Here is a 17,449-nt window from a genome sequence, read left to right on the forward strand (position 1 = left end):
CCATTTCTTTCCTTTCCTTTCCATTTCTTTTCTTTCCTTTCCTTTCCTTTCCATTCCTTTCCTTTCCATTTCTTTCCTTTTCTTTCCTTTCCTTTCAATTTCTTTCCTTTCCTTTTCATTTCTTTCCTTTTCTTTCCTTTCCTTTCCATTCCTTTCCTTTCCATTCCTTTCCTTGTCTTGCCTTGCCTTGCCCTTACTTTTTTCCTTCCTTTTCCTCTCCTCTCCTCTCCTATCTAACTCCTTACTTCCTTCCTTCATCCTTTTTTCTTTATCTTTCCTTTCCTTTCCTTTCCTTTCCTTTCCTTTCCTTTCCTTTCCTTTCCTTTCCTTTCCTCTCCTCTCCTCTCCTCTCCTCTCCTCTCCTCTCCTCTCCTCTCCTTTCCTTTCATTTCATTTCCTTTCTTTTCGTTCCCTTGTCTTGTCTTGCCTTGCCTTTACTTTTTTTCCTTTCCTTTTCTTGCCTTGACCTTCCTTCCTTCCTTCCTTCCTTCCTTCCTTCCTTCCTTCCTTCCTTCCTTCCTTCCTTCCTTCCTTCCCTCATTCATTCCTTCCTTCCTTCCCTCATTCATTCCTTCCTTCCTTTCTTCCCTCCTTCCTTCTTTCCCATTCCATTCCTTTTCTTTCCTTTCCTCTCCTTATCTTGTCTTCCTTCCTTCCTTTTGCTCCAAGAAAAACAATTAATTGGTGGACAGTATGTGGAATCCCCCTCTTATAGTGGTGTTTAGAATGTCACCCTTGCAGGTAGCCAAAATCAGAAAGTCCATTTGCACAAATTCACAATGAGGTTGTAATGTATGACGGTTCCTCCTCACTGAAAAGTTGGGTGTTTATGGTTTAATGGATGTCCTTGCCATATTGACTGCAGAGCCGTGTCTTCAGATTCCATTATAAAGAGATGTGCCGGCTCCCCTTCTATTATAAAGTGTTCATTTGTTATAAACATCAATCTCCTAATTTGTTTTCTCAACTGTTGAGTGTTTATAAATATGAAGAATTATATATATATATGTGTGTGTGTTCAATATATTAGTAAATTCTGTGGTAAGACAGCTGTTGGAATTGCACATGACAGCCACAATGCATACATGAGGAATGCCGGCACCTTCATGCATCCATCTCCCTGACATATGTTCCCCCGTAGTACATCTGTCCCTGAACATCCGCTCTATATCTCTCTGCTTCAGTGCTACAAAAATCACCTTCCGCCAGGCTGATCCCGGGATCTGCTGGAGAAGATACGTCCAGTCTATTAATACATAGCTGTGTGATTTCATTATCCAGACCTAGGATTTGTTGCCGTTTTGACATTCCAGTTTATTATCAATATTAATGTCAAGCTTTGTATTAGCCTCCAACACTTCCGTCGATACCGCGCCATAATAAGATTGTATAATGCCGGATAATTCACTTACTGATCCACATAATGCTTCCCCGGTGTCAGGTTTAACACCAAACATCGCTCTGCTACTAAACAAAGATGGAGATAGAATGCTTCTCATCACTGGATGGACTGCCTGTAGGTTTATGGTAGATAGATAGATAGATAGATAGATAGATAGATAGATAGATAGATAGATAGATAGATAGATAGATAGATAGATAGATAGATAGTCTTGCCCTGAAGAAAAGAAGCAAGGAAGGAGAGGAGAGGAAGCATAAAGAAGGGGGGAAAGATGAAAGAGGAAATAAGGGATGGGAGAAATAAACAAAGGCAGAAAGAGGTAAAAAGAATGAGGGAAGAAGGAAAGAGGAAGGAAGGAAGGAAGGAAGGAAGGAAGGAAGGAAGGAAGGAAGGAAGGAAGGAAGGAAGGAAGGAAGGAAGAAAAGAAGAGATAGATAGATAGATAGATAGATAGATAGATAGATAGATAGATAGATAGATAGATAGATAGATAGATAGATAGGGAGAGGAGAGGAGAGGAGAGGAGAGGAAGCATGATGAGGAAGAGATGAGGGATGGGAAAGATAGATGATGGAAATAAGGAAGGCAGAGAGAAAAAAGAATGAGGGAAAGAGGAAGGAAGGATGGAAGGAAGGAAGAGATAGATAGATAGATAGATAGATAGATAGATAGATAGATAGATAGATAGATAGATAGATAGATAGATAGAGATAGTCTTGCCCTGAAGAAAAGAAGGAAGGAGAGGAGAGGAAGCATAAAGAAGGGGGGGAATGAAAGAGGAAATAAGGGATGGGAAAGATAGATGAGGGACATAAGGAAGGCAGAGAGAGGAAAAAGAATGAGGGAAAGAGGAAGGAAGGAAGGAAGAAAAGAAGAGATAGATAGATAGATAGATAGATAGATAGATAGATAGATAGATAGATAGATAGATAGATAGATAGATAGATAGATAGATAGATAGATGGATAATCCTGCCCTGTAGAAGCTATTTTATGTCGCTAAAGATTTGTACCTTCATGTCCATCCCCCCCATACAATATACAGCAGCTGCTTAGCCTTTGTACAAATTCCAATGACTCTGAGACACTGCCCTTCCCGCTGCTCTTCCCGCTGCCCTTCCTGCTGCTCTTCCCGCTGCCCTTCCTGCTGCCCTTCCCGCTGCCCTTCCCGCTGCTCTTCCCGCTGCCCTTCCCGCTGCCCTTCCTGCTGCCCTTCCCACTGCTCTTCCCGCTGCCCTTCCCGCTGCCCTTCCCGCTGCCCTTCCTGCTGCCCTTCCCGCTGCCCTTCCCGCTGCTCTTCCCGCTGCCCTTCCCGCTGCTCTTCCCGCTGTCCTTCCCGCTTCCTACTGATGACATCACCACACGGATGACTCCCCCGCAGAGCTCTTACCCAAGATAAACCACATAAATAAATCCCAATACCTGGCAGTAGAGGAAAGGCCTCATTATACTTCCTTGTAAAGGCTACTAAAGTGGTGGGACTGTAATGTTATTTTATTTCTTCAGAAGGAATATTTTGGTAGAGGAAAGGTTGTTTTAGTATTATTTTCCAGAGTTCGTCTTTAAGGATGTAAACTGTTTCTTGTGGCAGATTTGAAGTTTTTTTTTTTTTCAAGGTTCGCAGCTCCTACCGGGAGATGTCATCCCTCCATGCGCTTAGCCCAGGGGATGAACCATTACCCGCTACAGTCAGGAAACATTTTACGTGATGAAAGTTGACATGACACTAATTTATTGTTTTTTTCTTCCACCCAGCAGTTCCACCTTCAAGGACTTAGAGGGAAACAGTCTCAAGGACAGCGGGCACGAGGAGAGTGACCAGACCGACAGCGAACATGACGTCCAGCGGGGCTTGTACTGTGACACCGCTGTCAACGACGTGCTCAACACCAGTGCCAACTCAGTGGGGACACAGCCGACTGAGCAAGGTAAGAGAGCCAATGTGTCACTTATAAGAAGATGCAGCTACTGTTAGAGTGCTATGGCTGGACAGGACTGCATGGATATGTTGGATTTTATATAGGGCTCACATTTTATTTTTCCATGGACGGCTGAATACATTGACCATATGAGGTTTGCTGGAGACCCAGGGTTGGACTTCCATGACTGAGGCCTCTAGACATATAACCTCTGGCCTGACAATCAATGCCTTGTATTGAGATGATTGAATTTTACACAAAAGGTTTTCTTCTTTTACTGGTCCTCCTTACATGGAATATTGTAACATTTTGTAAATTTGTATTTCTTCTAATGGGAAAATAATGTGTTGCCTTTCAAGGAAAAAGTGCACCTTTGTCCCTGCCTTTCAAAGGCATACGTCTACCCAACCCGATGGTATATCTGGCCGTTGTACCCCTAAGGATTTGATTTCATCATGATAACTGTTAGAAGTTTTTTTTTTTCTTTTTTTCATTGACATTTAGTCCTAGTACTATAAACTAATATTCAGGGGAGAAAGTGAACCTTTGTCCCTACCTTCTACAGATATAAGCCTACTTGGCCCAAAGGTGAATTCGGCCTGTGTACCTCTATGGATTGATTTCATGATGATAGCTGGTAGAATTTTTTTTTTTTTACTTGGTTTCAGTGACTTTTAGGCTTAGTACTATAAACTAATATTCAGGGGAAAAGGCAAATTTGTCTCTGCCTTCTATAGACATAAGCCTACCTGGCCCCTTGGTATACTGTATCTGGGTGGTGTAACCCTAAAGATTAGATTTCATGATAACTGTTAGATGTTTTATTTTTTTTTTTTGTGACATTTCGGCCTAGTAATATAAACTAGTATTTGGGGGAAACAAGCACCTTTGTCCCTGCCTTCCATAGACATAGGCCTTCCCAACCCAATGATAAATTGGTATTTCTGGCCAGAGTACCACTAAGGATTTGATTTCATGATGATAACTGTTGGAAGGGTTTTATGGTCTTTTTTTTCCAGTGACTTTTAGGCTTTTAGTGCTATAAACTGATAATCAGGGGAAAAGTGCACCTTTGTCCCTGCCTCCTATAGACATAAGCCTACTTGACCCAATGGAATATCAGGCTGATGTAGCCCAAAGGATTGGATTGCATGATGATAGCTGTTAATTCCAGCATGGCCCATGCCATTCCTGCCTTATATAGGCATATGTCTACCCAACCCGATGGTATATCTGGCCAGTGTACCCCCAAGGATTTGATTTCATCATAATAACTGTTAGAAGTTTTTTTTTTTTTTCTTGTTTTTTTTCATTGACATTTAGGCCTAGTACTATAAACTAATATTCAGGGGAGAAAGTGAACCTTTGTCCCTACCTTCTACAGACATAAGCCTACTTGGCCCAATGGTGAATCCGTCCCGTGTACCTCTATGGATTGATTTCATGATGATAGCTGTTAGAATTTGTTTTATTTTCTTGGGGAAGTAGGCATATTTTCCCCCATGGTATATCTGGCAGGTGTACCCCTAAAGATTAGATTTCGTAATGATAACTGTTAGAGGTTTTTATTTTCATTGACATTTGGGCCTAGTAATATAAACTAATATTCAGGGGAAAAGTGCAGCTTTGTCCCTGCCTTCCATAGATATAGGCCTTCCCAACCCAATGGTAAATTGGTATTTCTGGCCAGAGTAACACTAAGGATTTGATTTCATGATGATAACTGTTAGAAGGGTTTTATCGTCTTTTTTCCCAGGGACTTTTAGGCTTTTAGTACTATAAACTGATAATCAGGGCAAAAATGCACCTTTGTCCCTGCCTTCCATAGACATAGGCCTACCCAACCCAATGGTAAATTGGTATTTCTGATCAGAGTACCACTAAGGATTTGATTTCATGATGATAACTGTTAGAAGGGTTTTATGGTCTTTTTTTTTCAGTGACTTTTATGCTTTTAGTACTATAAACTGATAATCAGGTGAAAAGTGCACCTTTGTCCCTGCCTCTTATAGACATAAGTCTACTTTACCCAATGGATTATCCAGTTGGTGTACCCCAAAGGATTGGATTGCATGGTAATAGCTGTTAATTCCAGCATGGCCCATGGTAGACCCAACATACTCGAGCATAGGACACAAACCCATGAGAGTCCAATCCCGGATTCTTTGTGTATTTAGGAGGCACAGGTGCCCTAGAATATGGTAACATTGTAGCTCTTATGATTGTAGCAGACTGCAGAGGTAAATTCCTTTATCGAAAAAGCTTGGCAGAAACAAAAGCAACATTTTTTAATTTTTGTCTTTTCGCTTGTTGCGAATGATTAAAATTTCTCGTCGACCTTTCATCAGCCTAAGCACTCTCCTTACTGAATTGATAACGCTTTGCCTGGAGGGCGGCTGCCTATTCGAGGGAAACGCAATAAATTTAATTCATTTGTTGAAAACAAAACCCCGTTTATGCAGCATTTTAATAGTCCTTGGAAACAATTACACTGGGAACCTATGTCAATCCTTAGCAAGGGAATGCAGCAATTATATAAAAACATTACATATGCGATGTACATTATTGGGTCGGCTAGATCCCTTACAGTTAATGAAGTCATTACTTTGGCATTTGCCATCTGCGTGTTACAGTATATGGGCTCTTTAGGGCGTGGAACAGATGGACACTAGTAACTATACACTGAACTAAGAATTGATTTGTTTTGTGTTCGTTAAAGCTGCTTCCCATCAGAGGGAAATTTACCAGAAGGACAGAAAAGGTCTATGTAGTTCACAGAGAGTTTGGTTTCAAAATTATGAACTGAAACGGGAGGGATGCAGGAAGGAGCTTGGAATGTCTTCCATGGTCCTCTATGACGTCAGCTCCCCAGATATTGTTCAGTAGGAGATAATTCTGGGAAGAGAATGGGGATGTAAGGGCCTTGTTTAAGGGATGGATCACATCTGTCGCTCTTTTGACGAGGAAAAGCCTTTGTGGCCTACTTGCATATGTTGTGTTTCAGAGAGTATATGGAGGGGAGGAACAAGGTTTTTTTTTTTAACCACTTAAGCCCCGGAAGATTTTACCCCCTTCCTGACCAGGGGGTATTTTGCGATTCGGCACTGCGTGACTTTAACGGACAATTGCGCGGTCGTGCAACGCTGTACCTAAACGAATTTGACGTCCTTTTTTTCCCACAAACAGAGCTTTCTTTTGGCGGTATTTGATCAGCTGTGCAATTTTTTTTATCATGCGCTATAAACAAAAAAAGAATGTAAATTTTGCAAAAATAACAATATTTTTCCCACTTTTTTATATGAAATTCCCCCCCAAAAAAATTTAAAAATCTAAATTTTTTAACATTTTCGGCCAATTTGTTTTATGCTACATATGTTTGGTAAAAAAAAATCGCAAAAAGCGTATTTTGATTGGTTTGCGCAAAAGTTATCGCGTTTACTAACAAAGGGAAAGATTTTTGTCATTTTTGTTGTTTTTTTTAACGCGTAATGGCGGCGATCTGCGATTTTTTTTGCCGTACTGCGACATTGGGGCGGACAGATCGGACCCTTGACTGACATTTTTGACACTTTTGGGGTTACCAGTGACATTACTGCAGTAATCAATGCTATACATATGCTCTGTTACTGTAAAATGACACTGGTAGTGAAGGGGTTAACTTTTTTTGAGAGGGAGGGGTTATGTGTGTCCCCAGGGGCATGATTCTAACTGTGATTGGCTGTGGCTTGAGGTGTAGGAACAATGATCAACGGTCCTACATAGTAGAACCGTATGATCACTGTTCCTACACAGGGGAGAATGACAGGCGGCTTGTTTACATTAGCCGCCTGCCTTTCTCCCGCTGTCACGGACGATCGTGAGTGAGCGGCGGACATCGGGTCCGCCGGTCACACGAGCGGGGGGGTCAGTGACCGCGCAGGAGAGCGCCTCCGGCGGTGCGCGGGAGCTCCCCAGAGCCTCACAGGCTTGTGACGTACCGGTACGTCACTTTGCCTGTGAGGGGCTGACCGCCGCAGTATATGTACTTGCAGCGGTCGGCAAGTGGTTAACAACTCTGTCACAGCTGGCATGAAATCAAATCTACATTTATCTAATAAATAATTGACAGTGGGCAGTTTTCAGGTTTTGTACCCAAATTTACCAGAAGGACAGAAAAGGTCTATGTAGTTCACAGAGAGTTTTGTTTCAAAATTATGAACTGAAACGGGAGGGATGTAGGAAGGAGCTTGGAATGTCTTCCATGGTCCTCTATGACGTCAGCTCCCCAGATATTGTTCGGTCAGAGAAAATTCTGGGAAATTAACGGGGATGTAAGGGCCTTGTTTAAGGGATGGATCACATCTGTCGCTCTTCTGATGAGGAAAAGCCTTTGTGGCCTACTTGCATATGTTGTGCTTCAGAGAGTATATGGTGGGGAGGAACAAGGGTTTTTTTTTTAACAACGTTGTCACAGCTGGCATGAAATCAAATCTACATTTATCTAATGAATAATTGGCAGTAGGCATTTTGCAGTTTTTGTGCCCAAATTTACCAGAAGGACAGAAAAGGTCTATGTAGTTCACAAAGAGTTTGGTTTCAAAATTATGAACTGAAATGGGAGGGATGTAGGAAGGAGCTTGGAATGTCTTCCATGGTCCTCTATGACGTCAGCTCCCCAGATCTTGTTCGGTTGTAGATGATTCTGGGTGAAGAACGGGGATGTAAGGGCCTTGTTTAAGGGATGGATCACATCTGTTGCTCTTCTGATAAGGAAAAGCCTTTGTGGCCTACTTGATATGTTGTGCGTCAGAGAGGGGAGGAACAAGGTTTTTTTTTTTTAACAACACTGTCACAGCTGGCATGAACTCAAATCTACATTTATCTAATGAATAATTAGCAGTGGGCATTTGCAGTTTTTGTGCCCAATTTAACATTCAGTTTTAATCAGCTTGTGGTGGAGAGGGGGGTATGTAGGGCTACCTTTCTTTATCAACATGCTCATCAATGCCCGGGACCAGGCGGGGACTTTGCTCATGTGAGGATCAAACGTTAAGGCAATTCCCCGACTTAGTAATGAGCTTTTTTCACTGTGTGCAGTAATAAAAGTGCAGAGTTCCTCTGAAAAGTGCTGTCCCGTGTTCCTACATACTTTGCATAATGTATTTTGCAATTCTGAGGGACACCACTGAGCCCGTGCCCTCTCCACCAGTCCAGCGTACCTCTGCCACCTCACTCCCAGTGACAAAATGGGGTCCCGCCATTCACTTAGGGCAGGCTTCGTGCATGCCCTTGTTAACTCCTTCCTTCCTGTACCAAGTGGTTAGGCTATGGGTCTCTGTAATGTAGGTTTGCTCCCAGTTGTCTAGGGAAACCTACTGCTAGGGAGAGAGCCAGATCACTGACCCCCTCATTACCGGAGGACCCGTCTCTGACACCAGATACCATGCTTATGACCAGCTGCACCTGTACCTTGCGTTAGTTACTGGTTACCCATAGCAACTGCATTCCTCCTCTGACTTGTCTTGCCCAGTTAATCTTGTAGTAGTGGCTTTGCTTCATACCCCATATGTGCTTTACTGACCCTAATTCTTTCATATACCAGAAACGATCATGCACCCCTTTAAATGACTTCAGACCAGGCTTAGAACAGTGGAACTGTTGCATAAACAATTTGGTGATACAGTTCAACGTGAACATTACCTTAACCCTAATTATCACCATTAGGCATACCTCAACAAGGTAGTAGTCCATGCTTGATGTTCTCCAGGAACTGGTAGATTGCTGGACTCCCGATGCCTTAAGATGGACTGCAGGGCGTAGCAGTCCTCATCTGATTTCTGCAGCAATCACAACATTTCTTCTTAAACGGGACTCTCCAGAACCCAGCCTTCCCCTTTTTATAATACAGGGCGGATAGGCTGGGCCCCAAAAGCCCGGGAACAGAGTACACAACATTAACCCCTTCCCCAGCCTGGGTCAACAACTGTCTAATTAACAAACTGTAAGCAAGCTCACACAAGCTCTATATTTTCCAACTGCATCAAAGGGTGTACAAAGCCTTGCAGTTGGTTTTATTTGGAAAGCAATTAAAGCCTGGGTAAAAAAGCCTGTCCCCTGCCAACATACTGCAGAGGAGGACCCTTACTCTCCGTGGGGAAGCAGCGGTCTCTCTGCACAGGTCCAACATGCCCCCTGCTGAGTCAGTGCTCTCCAATCAGCATGGAGTATGAATGTTGCAGATTGGAAAGCTCCAGCTCTGACTCAACAGGGGAAGTACCAAATCTCTGCAGAGAAACCACTGCTTTCACAAAGGGAGCAAGTAGAACTTAAAAATATTACTTTTTTTCTAGTTGTGAATACAATGGTGGAGAGTTTTAATCTCTTCCACGTTTTTATTGCTGGGTAATTCAAACAAGTGATGAAAAAAAAAAATAACAACAGGTGGCCTCACTTACTAACAAAGAAGTTCAGAAGGCAGCAGGAGATGTGACGAGACTTGACATTAAGTGCCGGTTCACACTGATGCGATGCGGGAAGGCTGCGAATTCGCAGCCTGTTCCCGCATCGCACACGCACCCCAGGCAGTTCACACTGCCATATGCGATCCGCTGGGGGTGTCAATGTAATCTTAACGACACCCCCAGTTTGATCGCATATCGCAGTGCGATCGTGCAGTTCGCACAGGATCGGATCGCACAAGTGTGAACCGCTGTGCGATCCGATCCTGATGCGGCAGCAAAAATGCCTCCTGTGCGTGTTTGCTGCGGGTGCGATGCGAATTTAGCCATAGAAACTGTATGGCTAAACTCGCACCGCACAGCTGATCGCATGTCATGTCGGAGCAGTGCGCTCCGACATGACATGCGAACCCCGCACACGCAGTAGTGTGAACCGGGGCTGAGGGCTTATTCATACCAGCCCTGATGGGCTCTGTTGGGCATCTAACCCATAGGCAAGGGCATTTTTCTTCTGTCCCATTGTTTTGGTTAAAATCGTACTCTGGCATGCTATAACCTCCAAATTCCTCCACCCCTAACTCTTTTATCCATGTCTTTATGCACCTTGCTTTGTGCACTGGTCCAAATCATTTGGTGGAGGGGGGATTATGGTGTGGGGTTGTTTTTCAGGGGTTGGGCTTGGCCCCTTACTTCCAGTGAAGGGAACTCTTAAGACGTCAGCATACCAACACATTTTAGACAATTTCATGCTCCCAACTTTGTGAAAAAGTTTGGGTATGGCCCCTTCCAGTTTCAACATGACTGCGCACCAGTGCACAAAGAAAGGTCCATAAAGACATGGATGAGCGAGTTTGGGGTGGAGGAACTTGACTGGCCTGCACAGAGTGCTGACCTCAACCCAATAGAACACCTTTGGGATGAATTAGAGAGGAGACGGGGAGCCAGGCCTTCTCTGCAACATCAGTGTCTGACCTCACAAATGTGCTACTGGAAGAATGGTCAAACATTTCCATAGACATTCCTAAACCTTGTGGACGGCCTTCCCAGAAGAGTTGAAGCTGTTATAGCTGCAAAGGGTGGGCCAACTCAATATTGCAATGTCAAGCTGCTGCTGCCAAAGCCGGCAGAATCTTAGGATGCATAAGGAAGGGGATGTATTCCAGAAACAAAACTATAATCCTTCCTCTTTACAAATCACTGGTCCGACCACATCTGGAGTATTCTGTCCAGTTCTGGTCGCCAGTCCTCAGGAGGGATGTGTTGGAGCTGGAGAGAGTACAGAGAAGGGCAACAAAACTTATTAGGGGATTAAAGGACCTTAATTACGAAGAACGTTTAGAAGTGCTCGATTTATTCTCCCTGGAGAAGAGACGCCTGAGAGGGGACATGATAGCAATTTACAAATACCTCAATGGTGACCAGAGCATAGAAAAAAAAACGATTCAGTCGCAAGGAATGGACACGAGGCCATACAATACGATTAGAGGAGAAGCATTTTAACTTCAGGCTACGCAGGGGGTTCTTTACAGTAAGGGCTACAAGACTGTGGAATTCTCTATCACAAATGGTAGTAACTGCGGGGAGTATGGCTACTTTTAAAAGACTCTTGGACATACATCTCAAGGATAAAAACATTCAGGGGTATGGGAAATGATTCACACCTATACAGGTTGAACTGGATGGACTATTGTCTTTATTCAACCTCAACTACTATGTAACTATGTAACTATGAACCCTACGGACTAAGACTGGGATGTCATTAACCACTTGCCGACCGCTCACTGAGCTGGTACTGCGGCAAAGTGGCTCATTCCCATCCAGCGACGTAGACCTAAGTCGCTGGACTCCTCCCCTTGTGGGCGGCGCACGCGCGCTGCCGGAGGCTCGCTCCCGCTGTATTCAGTCACAGCGGGAGTTGGGCCAGGGGAGGAGTGGCGGTGATCACCGCTGCTCTTCCCCAATCGTCGGGGAATCGAGTTTGGAGATCTCCTAAGTGACAGACAGTGACAGATTTCAGGGTTCAGCATAGCTGAACCTGCGATCTGTCCCTGTGTCACTCAGTCACCTCCCCCCACACATGTTAGTAAGCACCAGGCATACATTAACCCCTCCCTCTCCAATAAAATTAACCCCATCCCTGCCAGTGTCAATATTACAATATTACAATAACAGTGCATATGTATAGCACTGATTACTGTAGTAATGTCACTGGTACCCCCAAACGTGTCAAAAATGTCAATCAAGGGTCCGATCTGTCCACCACAATGTCGCAGTCCCACAAAAAAAATCGCAGATCGCCGCCATTACTCGTTAAAAAAAAAAAAACATCAAAAATGACAGAAATCTTTCCCTTAGTTAGTAAACGCAATAACTTTTGCGCAAACCAATCAAAATACGCTTATTGTAATTTTTTAACTAAACATATGTAGCAGAAAACAAATTGGCCTAAAATGTAAAAAAATTTTGATTTTTACATTTTTTTTTGGGGAATTTCATATAAAAAAATTTGAAAAATATTCGTATTTTTTCAAAATTGTCGCCCTTTTTTTGTTTATAGCGCAAAAAGTAAAAACCGCACAGGCGATCAAATAACACCAAAAGAAAGCCCTGTTTGTGGTAAAAAAAGGACGTAAATTTCATTTGGGTACAGCGTTGCACGACCGCGCAATTGTCCGTTAAAGTCAGGCAGTGCCGAATTGCAAAATAGGGCCTGGTCAGGAAGGGGGTAAAATCTTCCGGGGCTTAAGTGGTTAATATAAAGCAATATGTTTTATATAAGTTCATCCAAAGCTAAAAAACTGATGTGACTTTGTACCTTTTTCTGCTTAGCAAGCCGTCCATAAAAAAAAAGTGCAGGTGGGGGGGTACCATAGATTGCTATTGTTATATAGTATACTTATTAAGTTATTATCGAATTTTGTATTGTATTTATAGTTCTTCAAATATTACATATTTAACTGCGGTCGCACTTGTTCTAGACATCCAGTCAAACATTGATTTTTTTTTTTTTTCCAGCTGCTTTTTTTTCAGCGGCTACAAATGTAATTTGAAAGATTTAAAAAAATAAAAAAAAAAAAATGAAACAAGAAAATGAATTAAAGTAATGCAAGCAAACTAACAATAATGCAGGACAGAAAGTGGCTTCCAGCTTGTTAAGAAAAAAAAAAAATAAATAAAAAAAAAATGTTGGCTGAAATGGAGGCAAATGACTCTCGGCTACAATGTTATTACGTGCGCATAATTGCCCCGATGTCTGAATTGTTGGCTGGTTGCTTAACTGAAAGTTCTGTGCAATTGCGCAATGTATTAAGCCACCTGCTTGTTTGGCAGTTAAAAATGTACTGGTGCAAAATCAATAAAAAGGAACAGAGAGCTGTAAGCAAGGTAATACTGTGACTATTGATCCCATAATAACTAACCCACACCTGTGATTTGCTGCAGAGATAGCGGTCCTGTTGTGTATTTTTAGAAGGCTCTACGTTTTCACCATATCTTAAGAGGTTTTTCTGTGCCTTGTTGAGGTCAAGATATCATCCCTTGATCGATCACGGTCCCTTACATCTCGCCTGTGTGGCTGCATGATGGATGATGTCCATGGAACAAAATGTTTTTGATTGTCAGTTTTTTTTTTCTTTTTTGCCTTTTATCTTCAAAGTGCTTTGAAAAATTATGGTAAATTGCAGAGAAGGTAGTTGTACTTAAGGAAAAAAAATAAAAATAAATAAAAAGGGGGCATTAGGTGGCCAAATTATTATTTTTTTTCTTTTGGAAAATTGGAAAAAGTTTTGAAAATTAAGAAAACTTCATAACTTCTTTTGGGTGTTTCTTTTTTGCTGTCTTTTTGTTTTCACCCCAATTTGTATATCTTCAAAGTGCTTTGAAAAATTATGGTAAATTTCAGAGAAGGTAGTTGTACTTAAGAAAAAAAAAACTAAAAAAGGGGCTTTAGGTGGCCAAATTATTATTTTTTTTTCTTTTGGAAAATTGGAAAAAGTTTTGAAAATTAAGAAAACTTCATAACTCCTTTTTGGGTTCTGTTTTTGCTGTCTTTTTGTTTTCACCCCACTGTTTTTTTTTATCTTCAAAGTGCTTTGAATAATTATGGTAAATTGCAGAGAAGGTAGTTGTACTTAAGGAAAAAAAATAAGAAGGGGGTGTTAGGTGGCCAAATTATTATTTTTTTTCTTTTGGAAAATTAGAAAAAGTTTTGAAAATTAAGAAAACTTTATAACTTCTTTTTGGGGGTTCTGCTTTTGCTTTCTTTTTGTTTTCACCCAACTTTTTTATCTTCAAAGTGCTTTGAAAAATGATGGTAAATTGCAGAGAAGGTAGTTGTACTTAAGAAAAAAACAAAAAAATAAAAATAATAAGGGGGCATTAAGTGGCCAAATTATTATTTGTTTTCTTTTGGAAAATTAGAAAAAAGTTTGAAAATTAAGAAAACTTCATAACTTCTTTTGGGGCTTCCATTTTTGCTGTCTTTTTGTTTTCACCCCACTTTTTTATTTTCAAAGTGCTTTGAAAAATGATGGTAAATTGCAGAGAAGGTAGTTATACTTAAGAAAAAAAAAAAAAAAACTAAAAAGGGGGCGTTAGATGACCAAATTATTATTTTTTTTTTTTTTGTAAAATTGGAAAAAGTTTTAAAAATTAAGAAAACCTCATAACTCCTTTTGGGGTTCCGTTTTTGCTGTCTTTTTGTTTTCACCCCACTTTTTGTTATCTTCAGAGTGCTTTAAAAATTATCGTAAATTGCAGAGAAGGTAGTTGTATTTAAGAAAAAAAAAACTAAAAAAGGGGTGTTAGGTGGCCAAATTATTATTTTTTTTCTTTTGGAAAATTAGAAAACATTTTGAAAATTAAGAAAACGTCATAACTTCTTTTGGGGATTCTGTTTTTGCTGTCTTTTTGTTTTCCCCCCTGCTTTTTTATTTTCAAAGTGCTTTGAAAAATTATCGTAAATTGCAGAGAAGGTAGTTGTACTTAAGAAAAAAAAAGGGGGCGTTAGGTGGCCAAATTATCTTTTGAAAAATTGGAAAAAGTTTTGAAAATTAAGAAAACTTCATAACTTCCTTTGGGGGTTCCGTTTTTGCTGTCTTTTTGTTTTCACCCCCCTTTTTTATTTTCAAAAAGGTTATCGTAAATTGCAGAGAAGGTAGTTGTACTTTAGAAAAAATAAAAAAATAAAACTAAAAAAGGGGGCATTAGGTGGCCAAATTATTATTTTTTTTCTTTTGCAAAATTGGAAAAAGTTTTGAAAATTAGCAAAACTTTATAACTTCTTTTAGGGGGTTGATAATTTTATGGAGAGAAAAATTCTGTCTGTAAAATTACTGGCACCGTCCCCTAAAGTAAAGCGTAAGTAAATGTAGTCAGGTGCGGTAAGAGAAAATTAGGGAAGGGAATATTGGGGAAGGGGAAGGACGTGAAAGGAAAAAATCTACCAATGCTGGATATGGGGAATTTGAATGTGCCACAAATCAACAACAAGTTAGGTTAAAAAGAATTATTCATAGTTATTAGAAAGTACAAAAGACAAATATAAAAGGGATACAGTCATAAAGATATAACAATGCATGTATAAAATGCATCACAAGATCTATAAATGGACCGCGTGATCAAATTGTGTATCTACGCGTTTCACTCACACATATCGCTTTTAAATTTGTCTTTTGTACTTTGTGCAGTGGTTTTGCACAGAGCAGCCCAGGTCCTCCTCTTCCGGGGTCCCCTGTCAGCGCTCCTGACCCCTCCTTCCTGCCGAGTGCCCCCAGAGCAAGCAGCTTACTATGGGGGGCATCCAAGAAGGCTCACTCCCGAGCCACAGCTCTGCATGTTGCTCGGGAGTGAGCCTGCTTGGGTGTTTGTGAATATACCCCCTGTCAGGGGGTATATTCACAAACACAACCAAATTCTCAAAGTTTGGGGCAGTCCTCCCAACATAAATGTACAACAAACACAAAAAATATATAGAGATGGGATTTAAAGCAATATTAAAGTCTTTTTTTTTTAAATAACACTTTATACTTACCTGCTCTGTGCAGTTGGTTTTGCACAGGGCAGCCCGGATCCTCCTCTTCTTGGGTCCCCCGCCAGTGCTCCTGATGCCCCCTTGCTGCCAAGTGCCCCCAGAGCAAGCAGCTTACTATGAGGGCACCCCAGCTGGCTCACTCCCGAGCCACAGCTCTGCATGTCAATTCACACACAGAGCTGTGGCGTGGCCCTGCCCCCTCCCTCTCCTGAATGGCTCAGCCAATGAGGAGTGAGAGTCCCCGGACAGCTGAGGCTCTCGTGCACATTGCTGGATCGAGTTGGGTAAATATTGGGGGGGGGGCTGCTGCACACAGAAGATTTTTTACCTTCATACATATAATGTATGAAGGTACAAAACCTTGAGCCTTTCCAATTTTGGCTCTCCTGTTTTGACTTGATATGCTTTGAAGGCCTTGTGTCTCCTCTTTGTTATGTACGTGTCCTTGATCTGGCATATTGTTAAACCATATACTGGTATGTATGCCTTAAGTTTTTGTCATATTGGAAACTGATATGAATTATTTTCCATAACAATAAAATTGAAAAATGTGAAAAGAAAAACCTTGAGCCTTTAGAACCACTTTAAACTGACTACCCCAAACTGAGGCCAAACCACTTAACATATACGGATAAAAAGATAACAAAGCTTTATTACAATTGTTTGTTAAAACACTACATCTAAAAAACATCCATCCATCCTCTTTGGACGTTATACAATACAAATGTTAACAACTTCAAATACCCGTCGACGCGTTTCATAGAAACATAGAAAAGGGACGGCAGAAAAAAAACATTGAGTCTGCCCATTTTTTTTTTTTTTTTGGAGGGTTGGCATATTTTTTTTTTGTTAACCTATTTTACTGAAAGGGTAGTTGATGCTTGGAACAAACTACCAGCACAGATAGCGAGACAGTCAACAGTAAATGGCTTGGGACAAACATAGATCTATAGTCAGACAATAAACGTAATGTAAAAAAACAAAACAAAAGAAAAAACAAAACAAAAATAAATGGGCAAACTCGATGGACTACTTGGTCTTATTGTGCCGTCACTTTTTTATGTTTCTATGTTTGACTTTTTTTTCTGAGTATAGATCTATATTTATCCCACGCATGTTTGAAGCCATTTACTGTTGGCTGTCTCAGATCTGTGTTTTCGCGGCTCTATTTTTCCTCAGGACTACAAAATGGCTTGAAGGTCAAATTGCATCATATACAGATATAAAATTAGAATATCTTCGAAAAGTTAATTTATTTCAGTAATTCAGTTCAAAAAAGGGAAACTCCTATATTTTATATAGAGGCGTTACACACAGAGCGATATATTTCAAGCATTTCTTTTTTTTTATTTTTGATGATTATTGCTTACACAGCTAGTGACACCCCAAAATTCAGTATCTCAGAAAATTAGAATATTACATAAGACCAATTAAAAAAAAAAGAAATGTTGGCTTAATGAAAAGTATGTCCATGTACAGCCAGGGATCCTCATACTATGGCCCTCCAGCTCTTGCGGAACTACACATCCCATGAGGTATTGTAAAACTCTGACATTCACAGACATGACTAGGTATGATGGGAATTGTAGTTCCTGAACAACTGGAGGGCCATAGTTTGAAGACCTCTGATGTACAGTATAGTATGCACTCAATACTTGGTC

At 41.0% G+C, this 17,449-nt stretch overlaps 1 protein-coding gene across 3 annotated transcripts in view; it reads left to right on the top strand.

Moving 5' to 3' along the window:
• The window catches only part of PCDH19 (protocadherin 19), a 282,964-nt gene that overhangs the window by 159,434 nt on the left and 106,081 nt on the right, over window positions 1-17,449 (top strand). For 2 of the 3 annotated variants that reach the window (XM_082263851.1, XM_082263853.1), the window contains one exon: window positions 3,157-3,329. In XM_082263851.1, coding sequence (XP_082119977.1) covers window positions 3,157-3,329 — 173 coding nt within the window. The remainder of the gene's footprint in view (window positions 1-3,156; window positions 3,330-17,449) is intronic. The other variant, XM_082263852.1, reaches the window with a different exon arrangement.

This window comes from Pelophylax lessonae (assembly GCF_965119305.1).
Source record: "Pelophylax lessonae genome assembly, chromosome: 7".
NCBI classification, from domain to species: Eukaryota; Metazoa; Chordata; class Amphibia; order Anura; family Ranidae; genus Pelophylax; species Pelophylax lessonae.